The sequence below is a fragment of the Ambystoma mexicanum genome, chromosome 4p (genome assembly GCF_040938575.1).
Source record: "Ambystoma mexicanum isolate Mex_15411 chromosome 4p, UKY_AmexF1_1, whole genome shotgun sequence".
NCBI lineage: Eukaryota > Metazoa > Chordata > Amphibia > Caudata > Ambystomatidae > Ambystoma > Ambystoma mexicanum.
This window is the reverse complement of record NC_090927.1, coordinates 1102195575-1102216591: the sequence shown is the minus strand read 5'-3', so window position 1 is coordinate 1102216591 and position 21017 is coordinate 1102195575. Positions and strand designations below refer to the sequence as shown.

The 21017-nt window shown below is 44.6% G+C and overlaps 1 protein-coding gene across 1 annotated transcript in view; it reads left to right on the top strand.

Annotated features, from left to right (window-relative positions):
- The first annotated feature begins 297 nt into the window (after positions 1-297).
- Positions 298-21017, top strand: part of SLC2A12 (solute carrier family 2 member 12) — a 559942-nt gene continuing 539222 nt past the window's right edge. The window contains exon 1 of the mRNA XM_069606690.1: positions 298-597. Coding sequence (XP_069462791.1) covers positions 495-597 — 103 coding nt within the window. The 5' untranslated portion in view covers positions 298-494. The remainder of the gene's footprint in view (positions 598-21017) is intronic.

Here is a 21017-nt window from a genome sequence, read left to right as displayed (position 1 = left end):
CCCTGGAAACTATGAACTGCTATTTTTTTTTAAAGAGCTTTATAGGTTAATAACATACACAAGTCTCTTGTTTTCTAAAGAATATTTTAAACCGTCTCCCGTATTCCTCTTTATAAAAAGGTGCGAAGCAGGAGGAGCACGTGACCTAATCCGTCAGGAATGCTAATGCCTCAAATAATTTGTGCTAAAGCAAAGACGAAACAGTGAGCGGCAGTTCCCGCCCCCTTCGCTGCGATAGGCCACTAAGAATAGAAGCAGCCTCTGTCACCAGCGAAGGGCAAAGTCTTTTGAAAAGGAAACAAAGTTGTTCACACAAGCCATTGCCGCTCTGCGCGCGTGCTGGCCACCTAAGAGCCTGCCAAACAACCCCCAGGGGAAACATGAACCACACCGCTCTGCACTACGGAAATCTAACTGTCTCCTAAAACCAACTCGAGCCCCTCAGCCTTGAGACTTGAGGGGCCCACTGGAGCGAGAAGCTAGTAGAAAGGACAATGGCGTCTGAACAAAGTAGTAATGACATTAATCTGCAGTGCCAGAATCTGTGGGAAGCTGGGAATGACAATAGCAAGCCGAATCCGCTTCCAAAACAAACAGGTATGCCAACAGATGATTTGTGTTGTTTAACTTTATTAGCATGTTCCTGTTTACGGTTCCTCCCATCAGGATATCTGATGACATCACAAAGTTGCTGTACGACTCCATCACTGTAGGCCTCACTCGATGCAACCGTTTTAGTCTAACAAATACCTTTTTTGGTTTCTTTCCTTAATATTAGCTTTTGGTGCGCAAGGCTGCCTTGGCCGAGAGCACCCAAAGGACTCTCCTCTTGGCAGAGGGCTGTATTCATATGAATCAGCAGTTTGTTTACTCGTAAGTCACAAATTCCTCAAGAAGGCAGAAGTTTTCACACAACCCTACACTGAGTTTGAAACTTGCAAACTGAACCTATTTTTGGACGCCTGAATTGTTCATTGCCGGGATAATTCTCTTGCACCAAAAGGCTACCAAAATGGCAGAGGTTGCGCTACATAAAACCACCTGGCAATGTGAACACAACGTGTGCATTCCTCAGAGGACATCTGATATTGTGGAGGAAATCATTGGATTTAGGCCTGCTGGGGGCTGGGAAGCGTAGAATCAATCATGGGTAGTGCCACTTGCCACATTGCACTACATACTGCACGGGAATGCACTCCTAATCTGGGCACAGAAACACCCCCCCATCGCTACTCCCAAATATTGCCAGCAAATATTGACATGCACTTTGTCTTTTCATAACTTATCATATCAAAAGCCAACAAACTGGCAGATCCACTGCCAAGCATTTTGCAACATAAATACTCTGGGGCTGGAGTAACAACCAAAATTACCATTGTGTCAAATAGCTGGGGAGTGGTTAGCGGTAGTTTTGGCCAATTCTTTTTACGTGGATATTATGCTTTAGAGATGTTCAGTTCATATGAGGGAGTCACCGAGGTGATTTATATAGAATACACTATATAGAGCGACTAAATTACTAAATTACCTCTTGGCGTTAATAAAAACTGCAAAGAGGAAACATATTTGATGAGTAGATGCACACTTGACCTGTAAAAAGAAGTGTCAAGTACATTAAGGAGATTCCTATTAGCTGGTTTTAGATAGCGACACGGATTATAGTGGTGTGTCGGGGTCAGGAGATAAGACGGCGCTTGACCGCAGAGGCACTTGCGGATACGGCCCAGTGTCTGAAACCCAATGTGATCCTTGATCTCCTACCTGCTGAGGTGAGATCACGTTTCTTTGAGGCCCAGAGCATGTTTAACCATAGGAATCTGTGTAACCTGCATTTTATTCATTGAAGAGTTAGGGAGATCAGGGAAGGGGGGAGTACACTAGTCTAGGTGGGAGCTCATCATAATTCCCACTGCGTTGGGGAGGAAAGGGAGACTATACTTCAGAATATTCATCTGAAAAATTCATAGTTTACAGACTGTGAGAGAGGAGGGACATATGAGAGTCAGGATTTGATGCTGAGGACAATTTTGTGTCAAACAAACTCTCAGGAGAGGGCCCCTAAATAAAACCATTCTTTAGGGGCCATTTATCAACCTTCAAAAGGTTATCTCCCTTTTAGTTGGACTCTCTATCCAGGATACCATTCATCAAACACCCCTTCTATAAACCCTAATCTTGAACTTTGCTTTAACTTTGATGTCATCCGATTACCTCAAAGAGGGTCATATTGGACTGACCTTAATGACCTCACTTCTTGAAATCATTTTTGTCAGAATAATAACTTGGTTAAATAGCTCATAATGTAGAAAGCTCTCATTATGCTGCACCATGAAACATTCGGTGCAGTAGGCAACACCAGCAAATAAACGAAAGGGCGAATTGGCGAGACCTGCACCGTGCTGGAGCACTGTAAACCATGGACCGTCTTTTATTCCAGTGTCTGCTGCACAGCAGAACAACATGTGCCCCTTCCGCCAAAGCTGACTTGCCCTTGCGCATGCTGATGTAGACCGTTTGAGGACCACGTCTATGGAAGTGAATGAAATGTTGTTTAGCTTGTTGTAATGCGCGTAGGTCCAGTAGCAGTACTTACAAGACCACTATATTCTGAATCATTGTTCTAACTCACTTTTCTCAAATGCATTTTCGCCAGATTTTTCCCCCCACTTTTTTTTAACCATAAACTTGCATATGGAAAGTATGGGAAAGGAATTTAGGCAGGAGGGAAGTGGAGGTCCAAACGAAGAGCCGGGAGGTCGCCACCCAATGTTTGTGGTTAAAAACGTGGAAAATTCAGCAAAAATGCATTCAGCAAAACAAATGCTGCAAAGGTTCATAGAACCGAATCGTTACTACGCCTTGTTGGCCTGCTCAGAAATCTCCGGCTACCTCAAACTAAACTGCTTCTGTACATTGGAATACTTATTGAACCTGCAATCAAAATAACTTTGTGTTAAGTGCTTTAAGTGGGATGAGAAAACAAGGGGCGAGGGGCTGTAACAAGGTTGTGTGGCCTAAGTAATAGGTGTGGCATGAATAGTTCTAGGCTTAAAGGAGGCCGGTGGCTCAGATCCCAAACAATACATCATGAGAACCTGCCAACAGGTATTTCGGGTCACTCTTTGTTGTTGAAGGTGGTCTTGTTTGCCTCCAGTCTGCATCTTGTAAATAACTCTCTCTCTGTCATGTTTTGTGAATAAATCGCTGCCTGTAAATAAATCACTCTCACTCCGTAGAGAACAATTAATTGATTGAATAAATCACCCGTATTCTGTAAATACTTCTCTTTGACATAGGGGAGGGTGCACCAATCACCAGTGTGGGCTCCTCCTTCCTTTACATAACATCAGAGAGTACTCTGGGAACATAGAAAATGAGCACATATGTTCTTATTTGACAAATACGTATTTCAAAGTGGTTCAAGCATGTCATCTGTTTGCACGCATAATGCACACTGCACTTGGAACAGATTTTTTTGTCCCAGCACTCACCCTAACAGTAAACAATTGGAAACCGTGAGGCATTTATACTCATCAGCTTCAGCATTTATATGTGAGTTTTGGGTTGTCCTGTGTGATCAGAGAACTACTTTCAGTCCCAAATGCCTTTCTTTTACTGCTTGTAAATAATCATTGTTAATGCTTTCACATTGGTAACAGCCCTAAATTCATTCCTTTCACTACTTGTATTTTGCTATAAAGCACTTTTTCATGCTTTCACACATGTACTGGCCGTGCATAGTCAACATTATGTTAGATGGTTATCAGTAGAGAGACCAAGGCAGCCCTGGCTCAGGCAGAGTTTTACGAGACTGCCACAGCTATCCCTGGCCCTCTTACAGCCCTGGTTGTGTCCTCAACATAAAGGGAGGAATTTCATTTCACTTTCTGTATTTAAGGGTTTAAGGCCAGGGTGGGTAGCTATACTGCTAAAGCACTGAACAGGGTTCGAAATTGAGGGGAGCTGGGAGCTATTTAACTCCTGCTTGTAGCCTAGAAGAGCCTGGTTAGCTTGTCACCACCAGCTACGAGGAGCTAACTTTGGCTCCCCAGGGCAAATGATAGCAAACACACACCCAAACCTAAGTGAATTTAACTATGTGCATTTGGGACAATCTATAAATAAACATTAGGGAACATCTAAACAACATTTAAAGCATAATGGGTCATAACTTAAGGCGGACAATTATAGGTTTCCATCTTATCTGGAAGTTAGATTTGCAGAATGTTATGTACTTGCTCCTGGGTCGCCAGTGGTAGGTCCTAGTCACTGGTTAATGCTCAGTACCCATGAGTTACTTTTAGCTCCTGCTTATCCAATCTTAATGTTGAATCCTGTAATTGGTATCACTTCGCAGGTTCGAATCCCACAGCAGGGCTGGTTTATCCTTTCTTTCCTCCGATTTTCGATAATCAAGTATCATTAAAAATGAGGAAATAATAACGTTATTATATTTCTTAGAAGGTGGAGGAGTCTGGCATGAAATACCTCTATACAATACTATTATTATATTACACAGTGGGATTCTGGGAGGACAGAAACATCCTTGATTAGACCTGGTCACTGTGACAGGGTGATATTTATAGTCCTAAGCGCTGATAAACCGAGGTGGTGATGATCATAATTCCACATCGTCTGAGACTGTAGTTATCGGACAAGCAAGAAACAGGGACTACATGATCAGACAGGGGCCAGAGAGGGGGTACAGAATGATTGACAGCATTCACACCTGTACTGAGCAGCTAGCTGGTCGCCAGGGTGATGTATTGGGGACATTAAAAGGTAGAACCCTCTTCTGCCTTTGTATTGTAATGATGACTGAAAAAGGCTGACAAAAAAGTCACATTAAACATTTAATTCTGAAAGTGCTGCATTATCCATTGTTCTCAGTATGCAACTCTTCCTCTCTCTAATTATCAACGTTTGTGCCTGTCATGTGCAAACAAAACCTGGCATTGCCAACGCAAAAGCTGCTTTAAAACAACCTACCAATGAGGTCGTAAATTGCACACATTATATATATATACATATATATATATATATATATATATATATATATATATTTATACAAAATGCCAGCTAGTTAATGCACAAGTGTTACAGATCTGCCGTTTTCTAGTCATTTCGTATTGCAAAAATGATTATGCTCTGACTTTGCACAGACGTTGCACTGCAGAAATACACTTTGCACAGTTCCATGAATCAGGGTTTGTATTGGCAGTGCAAAGTCACTTTTCAGCAGTGCAAAGTCACTTTGAACCGTGCAAAAAATGCAATGAATCTGGCCCTTTCTCTCGACCGTGCATGCGCAGAAATCATGCATGCGCAATGACGACACACCTCAATTTTCCAGAAGCGCATGCTTCACTTCTTTTGAGCATGTACTTACGTAAAAAGTTATTATTTTCTCTTATCCGCCCATGCCCTTTGCATCACGATTTGCTTCGAACAACGCAAAACATGCATTTATCTCATTTGCGCATGTATTTTTCATGGAATACCTATACAAAAACCCAGGTTTCAGTGCTGCCCCCCAAATGATTAACTATCTCGTGGAGCAATAATTCAGCCTGTCTCCAGTCTTATCCTGTCTAATCGAAAGTCTAGGAGGTGTGATGACTCATACTCACACCACAAGTGACAGGAGGGCAGACAAACACAATGCATGTATATGAGATACAACAATAGAGCGCACATAGACCTGGATTTTCTAAGTCAGCTCCATACCACACCATACACAGGAAAATTGGCCAGAAATAAAATAATTATAGGCCCCACCCCAGTAAGATCAAGCAACTGGCCCTAAAACCACGCACAACAAAGCCAGAGTCAAGATAATTACCTAGGCTGGGGACGGGTGCCGTAGAGGTATCAACAGGTATCAACAGTATCAGCAGGGTAGTAGTAGAAAATGTCAGTCTTTGAGGCAGCCAACTCTGACAGAACAGCAGAGCAACCACACATATTTATAGTAGCCCAGGTGAGTCACTAACTCAGTGCCCCCCCAATGATTGGGCCAAAGTTAACATGCTAAACAAATAAGTGGATGTTCTATTAAGAACATTATTACCCTGAGAGGGGGAGTCAACCAATCAGGAGTCTAGGAACGCAGGCTGATACTGCCGATCTAGCCCACGTTCCAAGCCGCCTGATGGCCGGTTCGCCCGCCTGCCATCTTCCCCCCACCCTCCGTACCCATTTTTATCAATCCTCCCTCCCACTTAACTCATTGCGACAGCAGCGATTGCTGCCGGCACAGCTGCTGCGGCTTCTTCCACTCTGCCCCGTTTGGCTGCCATGGAAATGGAAGAGGGGCTCAGTACAGAGCCCTGCCTTCCTTTTCCATGGCGGCCATGTTTCTATAGTATTCTCTTTCCGTGAACGGGACTCCATGAGGCGACCCGTTTACGGAAAGGAAATACTTTAAATTAGCCCTGTTCCAGCCCATGCGACGGGTGTTAATAGTGTTAACCACCTGTTCCAAGGACTGGAATGGGAGGTAACACACCATAGCCTCGTTAAACGGATATGGGTTGTTTGATTGTGACGAGATTGCCCGATACGGAAATTACCGAAGCAAAAATGACCGAACGAACAATTTGATCGTACATTCCTTGCTCGTTTTACATCTACAAGCCACCGCCAATTCACTTATTCCTTCCCATCTATCATCATTGTTTTTCTTTATCATTTACTCTCAAAGCACCTTATTCTTCAACTTGCATAATATTCGAAAGAGATTGCCCGCTTCAGTGTTTCAAACAAATGGTGATGCTTTTGTCACAATTTGACCAACACATTACATTAGCAATTTTGCACAACGTCACCAGTATTTCAACAATAAGAAAGGCTTGGCCCAAGTCTGAAATTATGTCTCATGTACATTTGTACAGTGTTTTGTCTCCACAGGGCATTTCTCTATGCAAAGAATGCATAAGCGACCTATGCACACAGTGACAATCCGACAATACAAGGTGTATTTCATCGAGCTACAGACCTCGCACACCTTTTAGAATGATTGCATTTCTTTATTACAGTAATGCATCCCAGAGAAGGACTTACACGCATGTCTGTAAATCAGCTTGCCAAATGTAAACATGTTGGATCAAGGATTACGTTTGAGACCTGTGAAACATTCCCAAATTCTGGTTCAGTTCGATTTTACTTTCCTACCTCATTTCAAAATAAAGGATTATGCCAGAAAAAAAGTCAATTTCCTAGCGGTTTCATGTAAGTTTCAACAAAGGACAGTTTCAGGTTAGCGATCAATAAATACGGTAAATAAATATGGAAGGTCAAATAGTGCATGTGAAATTGGAATTGAAAGAAGAGAGCAAATAAAGTGCGTTACCTAGCAGTTTCAGGTAAGTCAACGAAGGACTGTATCAGGTAAGTGAACAATAAGGTCAAATAGAGCATGTGAAATTAGGTCAAAAATGCCATGTGATCAAAAAGATTTGATCAACTTGGGCAATACCTCGTTAAACGCCCTTGCTGCGCTTGGGTATTTAACTTGGACCCCGGGCCTTTACCACTTGTTCCAGCCCTTGGAACGGGTGGTTAATGCTTAAATACGGACAAATACAGACACAAAATTCCATAGTTTTGCCTCATTGGAGTTGACCCGAAATCAGTGAATTGCCAAGCATGCATTGGGTCTTTGGAAAAGCCATCTGAAAAGACATTCTAGAATATGTGAAGGGCTCCTGTATGTGTGAGTCAGGCGAACGAGGCACATGAAATAACACAATATGTGCGAAAGGGAAGTCGGATGTGAATGTCACCTTGTTTCGCTTTTGGACATTTTGTCTATGCCTGCACATGACAGTGGCACACGCCCTTTCTCCGGCACTGACACTGTGACAGAATGTCATCTGTGAGGGTGTGCAACCTTGCACTTTTTTTCATTTTTGCTATGCAAAAAGATAGTGATTTGCTTTCCTAAATCTATGCTCTGCTTATCAGACCTCACTTTCCAAAGCGCCATTTTCAAAAACATAAAAAAAGGTGTACTCAGCTTGACCACCTTTAATCACACAGCAGGAGCTGCAGTGTGATTTGGCAACATGATTGCTACATAGTAACATGTGCCTTCCTAAAACAGCCTGCTGGAATCAATTTAAATCTAACAGCCATGGGATGCTTTTAAAAGGGCTGGCACCCACATTCAAAATACCTTTAACTTTAAATCCTCATTTGTCTAGTGGCGGTACCTTGGTAAATGTAAATATGAATCTATATTGAATTACATATATAGTGGCATATAGGGGTATACAGTTAAAATTGCCAAAACGTAACCTAATGCCAGGAATGTATCCATTTGGTTTCCACTAAGACTTGCAGCTGCAGAGCCAGTTGTGTATTCGGATTTGGCCCTGGGAATTTCACTCAAAACAAACGGTGGCTTGCCCAGGAAGCCCTTTGTTCTGTGTTGGGAAGCTGTAACACATTTCACAGGAGGACATGATACAACTCCTTTAGAGGTGGGGTGGAGGCTAGTAGTTTGAAAGGAACCTCTGCCACTTAATAGGGAAGTCACGCCAGGGACATAATTAGTGGAGTCCCTTTGATCTAAGGCAAACATTGGAGAGGGTTAAGTGCAGTGCCATCTACATATGCCTCAGCCCCAACTTCCTGCAGACAAGGCACTCTGGGAGATGATAACACAAGGAATAACCTTTGTTACAACCATAAGGATTGGCCCCTTATAGAAGGCTTGTAGTGGAGCGATCCACTGCCGCAAAATTACTGTATAAGGGATGAGGCCCCCCCTTTTAATTGAATAATCTTTGAGACCCCGTAGGTCAATCAACTCTAAGAATCATCTTTGGGAATAATCTTTGAGACCATCTTGAAGAATCATCTAGGAACAACCTGAACAAGAGTTCACTGAAACTTTGTTGGGTTAAAGGCTCCCCAAATCACATCCCTTGGGTGAAGTCAGGAGGGTGTATACTCACTTCCTAACTACTTCCGGGGAACATTTGAAGAGACCTGCTGGAGGAAAGCCTGGCTGCTGCCAGACACCAGTACCCAAGACTTTGCCTGATGGGGTGGCACCCTTGCAAGCGTCCAGTGAACCTTCCTAGCTGGAAAAGGCAGAAGATGACCCCACCTTCCCTCAGGGAACTAGTGGCGGGTCCCCCGGCAATGCATGCCCCAAAAGAAACTGCCTTTGGCTCTCCCTGCAACTTCAAACTGCTGTGAGCTCCTTCGAGCTGGCGCCTAGACCGGTATCAAAACATTGAGTTGAGGACACTGAGTGATTGCCGTTTCTAAGCACTGAAGCCTAATGCCCACTTTCATCGCATCGAGACCTGTCCAGTCTTTAAGCTACACTGACTCAAACATCGCCTGTCTGTCCCATGCTTTTTTGAGCTTTAAGCCGTTGCTGCTTGCCGAACTACACCGCGTTGTTGTATCCCGTCCAGCCAGTTCATCACCTAGAGTGCGATTTGAGGCTCTAGAAAGCACCCAGATCAAGAGCTTGATGCAGTTGAGACCCAGAAAGAAGATAGAATGATATTAATCCGTTTGTTTGTCCTCTGGGCCTTGATCTATGGGGCCTATTGACATTAAGGACCCCACATTATGCCTTAAAAACATATTCTTGAACTTTGACTTTCTACAAGACTATTTACATGTTCTTCAATAGCCAGGGTGCCCGTTTCCCACAATGTCTGCATTCTCTGTGTATCTCACTAGAGGGATGGGTTTTTCTTGTTTCTCATAGTTTGTTTGTCCTTTTAGTTCTTTGTATAGAACCTTGATCGGACATTTCTTTATTTTGGCACCTACCATACTATTATTGTTTTGGGTGCTCCCAAACAGTGTACCATGCCCTCAGCCCTTGCTATGTTAAGAGGTGAATGAGAATTACCCCGCATTTTGTGCCTGTTTCACCTTTATGAGTGAGATCACTGCTGTTCTTGTAGTAGTGTGGGGTGGAGTAAGACCTTGGAAGTAATGCTCATTCCCATACTCCTGCGGGCTATAGTAATTTTGTTACAGACACTGTCTAATTGTTTCTGAAATACTGAAGCAAGCTTTCATACGACTGGTAGGTTAACACATTCGGATACTCCTCGGTCAGCTCTATGTTCAAGTGATTTTAGTGATAATCTGGTTTCTTTTTCTTTTTCTAGAGACAGAGATACAATGTTATGGTGCCCTGATACTATTTGGTGTGGCACAGCTTCAAAGCAAATTGAAAGCCAAACAAACTTGGTGTTTGAATCTGTGTCCTTACTCTGGGTTCCTCACTGGTCTACCAATTCACACCGTGCCTGCAAGGCCTCACTCCAAACCTTGCCTGCTAGGCCTCAGGTGTCATAAAGGCGGCAAAGGTCAGGTCTCGTGCATGCCACTGGGCTGAACTGACTGCTACTGCGTTGAGAACCTGTGCATTGTAACGGTTATCAAAGCACAGGCTTTCTCTCCCTGGAGAAACTGTACAACCACGCGCGAGAAGGGGGAAGGGCAGTGTACAGAGACTAGACATTTGAGCCACAGGACAGGAGGGATGAATGAGGTGAAGGCGGCCTGCTGAGGAAGCCATCAGCTTGCCAGCTGCTATGTCAGGTTCATGGATGTGAGGGAGTCAGAGAGGACTGCAGCGACTGGCTTGACATAGCAAGAATGGGATAAGTCACCTGGTGCCGGGATGGAGCTGAATACGAAGGGGACACAACATATCCTGCAATGCATAAAAAAGTAAGTATGGGATTCAAGTAATTTAAGAGGTGACAATTCAGGGTATTAGTGAAAACATCATGGGGGTGGGTGGTTCACACAGATTGATTATGGATTGAAGAAATAATATGTAGGCAAACCTGAAATACTGGCACGCATACGAAGGCAACAGCTAAACAAGCTAAGCGCACAAGCAAACAAGAGTCTCAAACACACAAAACTTAGAGAACCCATTTCATGGTGCGGTACAGGAACAGCAAAATGTGTTTTCGCATCAGAGCCTAGAATTCACAGCCATGGTAGACCACTCTAGGAGAAACAATATCTGAATACTAGGCGTAGATGAACATACTGAAAAGGGGCCCTGGGCACCTCTTTCAAAGCTCTTAACACTGGAGATTTCATGTGAAAAAGGGTCCTAGGATCAGTTTATCTCTTTTAGCAAGCCTTTGCTCCCAGTATTTCCACTAGTTTGGCTAGACGCATGATGGTTCATGTGGGTATTGATGTTTCCTTGGTTGGGACCCTTCTGCCAGAGAGGCTATGGTTTTCAGGTTCCTTGGTCTAGAGCCATGCTCAAGGGCATTCTTCAGTCGGCAGACTGGTCCATCGATAGGCAATTTCATCAATTTTATTTGAAACCTACTGTAGCACTTCTCATTCAGTTTTGGGGGTGGCCCTTAAACGTGCATAACAGGAAGCCTCTGTGCCGTGCCATAGAATGTTGGTTATTCTGAGCTTGTGACGAGAGTCGAAATTCTATTAATGGCATGAAGGCATGGGTTATCCCTCCCCTGGTTGCCAACCTACTGGCTCTTTGACTGTGTTTCTCTGATAGATGGATTCTACCTTGACCATGTGTTCTTCTGAGGCAGACTCCAGAGGTTCTGGGCTTTCTTGTTGGATATGGGCATTCCTGGCAACTTTCCTTTTTTTTCCACAGGATGCGACAGAGATATGACGCGTTCGTTTGGGAAAAGAGGAATCACTTTAAGGGGCCGTGTTCCGGATTGGTCAGACTGCATTATGTGTTATAAAGGTTGTAAAGGGGACGGGGGCTATGGGTTCTGTAGTTTTCTTTTGTTTCATTTCATACTGCTGAGTAAGCAAATAAAGAAACAGTGTTGCATAATACAGGCCTGAGGCACTGATAGGATGCCGGCTCTCTGTCACAACCCAAGAATGATGAACATTCTCCCCTGGACTGGCCTCCTATACTTTCAAAATACGAACATATGTTTGATGACTTTGTTCATCAATTCGTATTTGCGTTCCATTATTTGTTTTAATTGTATACATTTTATTGGATTCAGATGTAAATTAAACCATTTAAATTGCACAGTAAAACTATTTAAGTCAAACGTATAAGTCAATTTAAACCATGGAATAGCACATGTGACAAGATGTTAGAGAAACGCAGAAACTGTGGATATAGAGATCTAAATATAGCATGTCATAATTAAGTTATCGAGAAAACACATGTTTTTATATATGTTTGCGGGAATAAACACAATGACACAGACCAATAGGATTGGGAGGCTAGGATTACCATACATGAATTTGTGATTTATGTGTTTTACATTTTGTTTTCAGTGTTTATGTTTTTCTTATTTTGGATGCATGTTCTAGTCCCTGTTCAGTTCTGCACACATCTGACATCTTTCACATCAGAGGCGGCAATGTTTTAGTAGCATTAGAGTCCTTATGCTATCTGCTGAGGACAATTCCCGGACGTTAGAGGCAAATCCACTCATCGGTACACAGACACTGGGCTTCTCAAAGGTGAGGAAAGGGAGGAAAACATGAAAAGGAAATAACCATAGAATCCATCTTAGTTCTGCGGTGGACATGGAACCACCCCCACAGGCGAAAAGCCCTGACATCAGTCACATTCCTGAAGAAAATCGGGCACATTAAAATTATCAGTATATCAGCAAGGGCCCGAAGGGACATCTCTAAGTTGACAGGCCAGACCCAGACAATGGATCGCAACAGGTTAACGTCACATTAACAAGAATATTTGTAGGAAGGTGGAACCGAGGCAGCCTGATATCCTTCAACTCACTGCAGATTAGTGCGTGCTATGTTATCGGAAAACCCACAACCAAGGTGTGTCTGGTGAGACAGAAACCAGCCAGAACGTTTTCCACCCAAGTTAATTTGGCATGAAAATGATCCAATCGACTCTGCATGTACCAGCGAACCTGTACTCTACTGGCCGCATCATAAGCTTTGAGTGTACAGGGGGCGCGTGATTGTCTGATGAGAGCCGAAGCTGTCTCTGAAATGGTCTCAGGGGATGAGTGTTCCCTACACCAGCCATGGCATCAGTTGTAGAGGCCCTTCTAGGACCACCAGATGAGGATGCAGATGCTGGTCCAACAAGAGATCTTTGAAAACCGGAAGTAGAATCAGAGTTTCCATGGCCTTTTGCCACTACAAGTCGTACCATGGTCGAGCCATTCAAAAAGGAGTCACTTGCACCAACATCATGCCCTGCAACTGCACCTGAGAAAGCGTGTGTGCTATCATCATGAACAGAGGGAATGGAATGTGCCTCTCTGTCCACCGCTGCTGGAAGAAGGCCAACGCCGCACTGGATAATGGGCCTAGTCTCCAACTGAAAAAATCTGGAGTTTGAGTATTTAGGCAGGATGTAAATAGTTCTAACCTCAACAGACGCCACAGCTCCTGAAGACTAAGAAACAATGCACATTGGAGCCTCCAGACGCTCGTGCCCAAGCACTGCAGACTGGAGCGAGCACCAGACAGCCGCCAGATTGAGTAACCACGTTATACATTCTACCGTCACCTTGATGTGAAGCTGAAGACAAAAGTTGCAAAAACGTATATCTAGAGCCAACAGCAACCACAAGCAATTTCCTCCCAGCTTGTTTATGTCATGATCCACTGCATTGTAGTCCACTGGAAGACGCACCAAGCCATGCGAGAACTTGTGCGCAAAGCACCTGATTCCAAAAGAACCGCAAACTAATCAACAAACATTTTATGTGCCACTATGACAACTGATTAAACCTTATCCCTCCAATCAAGGTTGTGCCACAACCGGCGCACCATCCGTTCTATCTTAGATGTGTTTCTAATTGAAGATTTGGGCAGGTAGCGAAAATAACCCTTCGTTCCATGCCTCTGATTAAGCCACCCACCAAAGCAACTATGGAAAACAGGACCCAGCTTGAACAACCTTGACCTTGATGAAGAGCCTGCATGTTAATGCTTTTAGTGACCTGTAATGAGGATGGCTTGGAAAAATCACCTGGATGGATGAAAAGTGAAGATCTATTAGTCTGGCAAACAAAACAAAAGAAATGCACCCTAATCGTGTCATTCTGTTTAACTTATTTCATATAATGTATTACTAAACACTGCATAAAAAACACGTTAATCATCAAATCAATATGTATGTTAATACACATTCAGGGGATAGTGAAGATATGTGGTAAATGTGATGATTCACAGGATCTCGTCACTTCTCCCCAGAGGGGAAACCTTCCCTGTGAGGCTAAGGAGGTGAGCCCACTATGCAATATTTCCGCTGGGTGTGGAGGTCTCTGGGACCTCACAGAAAGAGACTCCCCTCTTGGGGATAAGGACCCCCGTTCTATGAAGGAACTCCCAAATCCTCTTCTCTATGAGACTTTAAATACCTCCAGGTCCTGAGAAGTCTCAACCTGAGCAAACTACTGTCTGTTATTATAGTGAATCACCTTTTACTCTATCAAGATCTGAAATCACTGAGACGAAGAAGAGGAGTAAAAGAAACATAAAGACTGACAGTGGGATGTGTGGGAAACCTGATGGTGGTCTCACTCCTACTCCCCTTGGATCCTCCATGCAAGTGGCCAGGGAAAGGCTATCACTTGTGGATCCTGACCCTGGGGGTGGAGAAGCAAGGGAGGATCACCAGGGTCGAGGGTCCTTGAAGATTGGGAGTGGGATGCCCTTATACTTTTATGGGCTGTTACAAGCCAGTTCCCCCTATTATTCCACACATAACATTTTACAGTAATGAGACGAAAAAGAGGCAACTTAGAGTAGTGAAGATGACCTCCCTTCACCACTTAGGTACTGAAACCATGAAGCTGCATCCCAAACACTGGGAAGGTCAGGCATGTCTGCCTAACTATGGTTTGGCCGATCCAATTGGCCAAGCACACCTGCAGCCTGTTGGAAGGCTGCAGGTATTTAAAAGCAGAGGCGAGAGGCAGAAGAGAGATTCCCGAGAATCCTGTGTAGAAGACAGCAGAGAAACCCGAGAAGAACTTGCAAGGAGGATCGTGCAGGAGAAGCAGGGGACCCGCTTGTCGTGGGAGCAACTGCGGACGGGTCTGGATGCCAAACCAGGACGCCGGCATACCCGAAGTTTTGAGGACGCTGTCCCCGTCCATGAGGAAGCAGCAGGGCGATCACGGCTCACATTGGTGGCGTTCCCCACCCCAGAAGCAGAGCAGAGGCAGCAGCAGCAGAAGCCGCCAGGAGCAGGAGCAAGCCGCGGGTGAATGTCAGAGGGGCATGTTGACACCGGAGAGCTCCAAACAGAAACGCAGGCAAGAGGAGCAGACCGCTGCTGAGTGTCAGAGGGACACACAAGAACCAGTGACCTCCGAACAGGACCGCAGGCAAGTGCCCGTCCATATATTGAATACCGAACTATATGAAAACGTAACATTACAAGAAACCCAGGTATAATGAATACCGAATTACATGAAAACGTAACATTGCAAGTTATCTAGTTATTCTGAATACCGATCTATATGAAAACTTAACAGTTACATGTGATTTTACCGAAGTAAAATTCAGAGTGGTAAATTTCACAGAGGTACAAAATCCTGAAAAAATACAGGCTTGTTCTTTTTTATTTGCGGGACGTCCCTGCAAGCCCCCTGTTTTCCTACCCTTCTAACCCCATCTCCACCCATTTAAACCCCTTACCCCACTACCAGATATATATATACTTATTTACAATTTTTGGTATTTTTTCAGGATCTAAGGTATACTGAATACTAAACTATATGACAACTTAACATTACAAGAATCCAAGGTATACTGAATACCGACCTATAGGAAACTTTTACACTGAAATAAAACCAATACCTTTTGAATACTGCAGTACAGGGAAACTTCCCATTGAAGCAAAGAAGCACATTCAATAGCGAACTACAAAATGCTTTAACCTTGAAACAACGTGGGTGAACCTTAAAACTTGAACCTAATTGAGCAACAAAGGAACACTTTTGAACTCTGAACTGAAATACAAATCAAGGAAAACCTATGTCGCACTGCAAATTACATCTAACCTTACTGTTGACTAAATTAAAGGCTCAAGAAAACATGAACAGTGAACTTTGATGAGTGAATGAAGTGTGGCAAGGCAACAGCTTGGTAAAGGGGTGTGACACATGGTGGGAGGGCCACGAGGCAATATAGGAGAAGACAAAGAAATAGAAGATTGCACCGTAAAGCCAGGAGGCCAGTAAAGAGAAGTCAAGTAAGGGTGACCTGGCGCACAGGAGCAAGAATCAAGGAACTTGTATGTGGGGCTAAGAAGTGCAGGGACCCTGGTTGCGTGATGTGCGACAGCGTGGACTCTGTGGTCTGACAACTGCGCCTAGACCAGAGGACCCTGAATGGTGAAAACTAAGGCCCCGCCCCGAAACAAGCCCAAACAAGAGTCCAGGGATCCTGGTTGCGCAACCTGTGATGGACGGATTGTGTGGTCTGACAACTGCGCCTAGACAAGGGAATCCTAAATGGTGAAAGCTAAAGACATCAAGAAACAAGTTTAACAAAACCACTGCAAAACTTTTGAGCTATACTTGTCTTCTTGGGAATGGAGTCCTGAGGCCCTTTTCGTTTTGGATTGTACTACTTAGAACTTGGGGATGGGAACCCCAAGGATTGGTCATGAACTATATTGCCTTGAACTGGAGAAGGTAACCTTTGAGACTTTTTCTTTCATGAAACTTTCTTATGCTTGGGGAAGAGTGGCTGAGAGAAAGCTGTGAGCTCTAAGCAGCTCAGAACATTTGGTTAATAACTGTTTCTTTTGAGTTTGACATCCCTACACGTTGGTTTACTATAGTTTTGAGGGCATTGATAGGTTTTGGACATGGACAGACTTTTGAGTTGAACTCTTTGACACAGACTTTCCTTAGTTTTGTTCAGATAGGGAAAACCCACATTAGTATAGGTGAGGTTAGGCCGTCAACCATCCTGACATTTCAGTTAAATAAACATCTTTTATTTAAACTTGAAGTCTGTTGTCTGTGTCGTACTTCATTATGCCTTCACGAATGGAACGAAATAGTACTTGGACGAGTTGGCTTTCAGGGAGGAAGAAAGAATGTATCCTAGAAACAATGGGAGGACTATGATCCTCTGCTGGGGAGGAACCAGCCACAGATGATAAAAATGGAGAAAGGACTTGCTATAGGAGGAGGCCAGCATCAAGCCAGTACATCCCGGAAAGTTCAAACCTGGGTAACTGAGAGCCATGGGAAGAAGCTGGTGCCCGGAGGAGAGGACAACAAGAAGCAGAAGCAGTCGAGGAAGCACTCTGTGAGCCATCAGGAAGCCGACTCTCTTGACAACTGGGGAAGCCCAGGCAGTGGCTTGACCTCTAGGAGGTGAACCGTGCAGTCTGACAGCGGCACCAGAAACCATCAGCCCCAGGTCTCTGCATAGCCACGCAGGCGAAACGAGAAGCTGAATGAAGCGTTGCTGGAATCATCAAGTGAAAAGCAAGCAGCCTGAGACCCCGGGAAGAACCAGTGATGCGTCAACACCAGAAACAAGGTAGCTACACTGCAGTTCTTGCTGCGATGCACAGTGCTAGTGACAATGAACACAGGAATTGCTCCTCACATTTCAGGCACCACAGCATCAAACCTGGTATCTCACATATTTTGTTTTGCAGGGTAGATGAGAGCCCTGGTGCTGTGCGCATGCTGGATGTATCTTGGGTTAAGCCTCGTAACTGCAAGCCACAGACACTGACAGTTATCAGTTTTCTTGGTCTCTGAGCTGTAATCTTTTCATAATCAGTCTCGTCAAATTATCCAGGTCAATCAAGGCTTCTGGAGGTACACGGTTCCAGCACGCAACTCTGCTGTTGCATATTCCTCTTTCTTGGCTAGCAATTGCATGCCTTCAGCTCACATGGCTGGCAATGCTCCCTGTGTCCTGTGCATTCACATGTTAGTGTCAGGCTAGCACAAGGAGTGGGCAGCAAGCCCAAGGAATTTCTGAGAGTGTGCAATTCAGGGCATCCTACCAGGTCAAAGGTAGAAATGATCATGCTATGATCTCGCTCCTTTTGACAGAAGTATGATGTGCATGGATACGGGGCATTGCTTCACTGTCCAAACAGTTATTGAAGGAGTGCATGAGTCCTTTTCAGCTAGGCATTTTCTTCTGTGCTTTTTATTTGTTTGCATTTTTAAAGCGCTCACACAGACCGCGGGCATCGAGGCGCTGTTACAGGAATGGTAGCGTAATTGTTGTCTTAGTTGCGTAATTCTAACGTGCTTAAATACCAAGAGGTTTCTAAGCGCGGACACGGGGATCGAACCTGTGTTGCTTCGTGTCGTCGTGCTTCCAAGGCGAACACGTTGCCGCTGAGCTCTCCTTCCGGGCTTTGAGGCACTTCCACAGGTTTGGCAGGTAAGAATGCTAGCTGACAGGGTAAATTGGACATTTGGGGCTGTGTGGCAAATTCAGGTCCGAATTAGAGTGATGCATTCAACATTTGACGTCCACCGAATCCATGGGGGAGGGGGGCTGCTTCATTTGACTTTTAGAGCAGTGTTTGAAGGCTTTTTCTCAGGTGTTGTTCAGATCTTGACTTCAAACACCACCCACAAGCAGATCATGTTTGTTTTTGGCAATAGTAGCCCTTGCTCCTGGATCCAGGCAGTAGCCTGGACCTTATATAGCAATATCCGTATCCCACCCACTCTCTTGTACGAAGGATGTCTGCCCATTGGTGTTGGTACTGCAGGTAAACTGGGTTCCTGTTGGGGACAACCATGGGGTACAGCAGGCTCTACCCGACAATAATGCAATGCCTGCCACCAGCCAGCGCTGCCATGGGAGGAGTCTAACAGAGGAAACAAGCAAGCATTTGAGCAACATCACACCGAGCAGCTTCGGGATTGCATCCCTGATGAGGCCTCATGTGAGAGTTCATTAGGGGAGTACCGGGATAGCCAGGTCAGGGAAAAACATAATTCCTCATGGCCTTATTCCAGAAGGGTAGGATGGAGCTGCCGGTCTTCCAAAAAGACACCTTTTTATTTGAATTTATAAGACATACATATAATCTCACCAGCTCACGTAGCGTACTATTAACATTCTCATCTGTAGGAACTCTAGCGAACCCAAGTGTGGAAAGGTGCTTACAAATGGCTGCGCTGAGTTTAGAAAACAGGCATTAGTCAAATTACAGGACACACATTGTTCACTGTATCACACTCATGAGAAGCCATCATCAAAACAGGAGATGAGGTCAAAAGGGATTAGCGAGTTAAACTGTAGATAAACCAGAAAGCGACCAATAGTTAAGACGCGTGAGTCAAGCGGATTAAGAGGGGCCAGTGTAGAAATGAACGTGTGATACAGAAAACAAGCAATACACACGGCGCAGGAGTACTTGGCAAGGCAATAAGAGGGAACAGGAGGTGAGAACAAAGCTCCACATGACAAGAGCGGCTCAGCTGAGGGGTGGAATCTGGCAATGCCAAAATGCACACTACTCGCAGAGAGAGGCATCGAGAGGCATCTAGGATGGAATCTGCAAGCGGTGTCCATTGTTAGACTCCAAGAATGTCCGCCTGCAGCCTATGAGGGCGTGACCCGACAAAGTGACTGCGCCTCGGGAACTGAAAAACGAGTACCCCAGCCTATTAGATGCCATCGCAGGGACTGCCAGCACATAGTCTTGGGCTCAGATGATATCAGTTATTTAGGAATCTTGGTGGAATGGATAAACTGGCTTCAAAGTTGCCAGAGACTGATTTCTGAATGCATGGCATTACCCCCAATTTCTAATCAACGCTATTATATTATTGGCCCTTTTTCCTGATCCAACTGTTTCTTATGTTATTGGAAATTAATAATTGCCCCTAAATGTTGGATCTTACTTAAATCTTCATGAAATGTGAAATACGGTCTCCGAAATGTATTTGAAATATATAAATAGTCCCCGAATCACCCTGAAAATAATGCCAGTGCACCCCCAATCTTCCCTAAATTAATATTACCCCAGGTTCCCCACAAATGACTGAACTGCAAGTTTGCATCCATGCATGGGTACGGCGACCACGGGCAGTCTCTGTCAGGGCAGGCCCAGTCTTCCTGCAACTGTGCCTCGATGCCTTTGGGCTGTAGTGCGCTATACAAAGTTCAATAAATAAATAAATAAACCTCACTCCATTGTCTCTCTCTTGCTCTCCTTCGTGCTGACTCTGTGCCTTCTTCCCCTCGCTATCTTCTTTGTCTTTGCTCGCCAGTCCCCCAGCATATCTTCTTACCCAATGTCTCCCCAACACTCTCCAGTGGACATCACTGCACGTCATCTGTCTGTGCAGCCTCACCCCGCCCCTCTCTAATACATTTCCATCTGTCCTTACAGCCTCCTGGTGTAGCATCTGTTTAACCCTAGTCAACTCTTCTCTCAAAGGCAGCAGCTCCCGCGCTCATTCTTGGCTTTCCCACCTCGCAACCCGCAGAGGCCTCCTCTCCTCCTCGCCCTCTCTGCAAACCCATGCACTTCTTCAGCAGTCTACTTTTTCTCTTCACTCGCCTCCCTCTTTATTTTTCAGAAGTTATCTGAACATTTCCAAAATGCTCCCCTACTCCCTAAAGGGGAGATCAAAACCCTGCCACTCTGTGCTTTTTTTAAATCTCCAGGCGGATACAGATGAACAGGCTGGGGTCCGGCTGTTGCCAGTTTCAGTTACACAAATACAACTGGTAAGAGCTCTGATGGGTCATGCTGTTGCAGGGCTCACCCCCCCAACCACCCACTTACCTTCAGCTATGCTGTTGGAGGCTACAGTGTCATACATGCCAACATTCTGTGACCAAAAATCTGTAGGAATCTTAAAGTTTCAAAAATGTTGAAAAAAATTGGTATTTGTTGCCACTAAATTGGTAGGCTTTAGGACTGCTTAAAAAGCGGTATCCTACCGCCTAAATCAGTAGGGTTGGCAAGTAGGTAGCAGGTGCCGGAGAGAGGGGCGCTGCGTTGTGCAGCTACGCTGAAGACATAGCATATTGCACTTGCAGGCGGGTGGAAGGGCGAG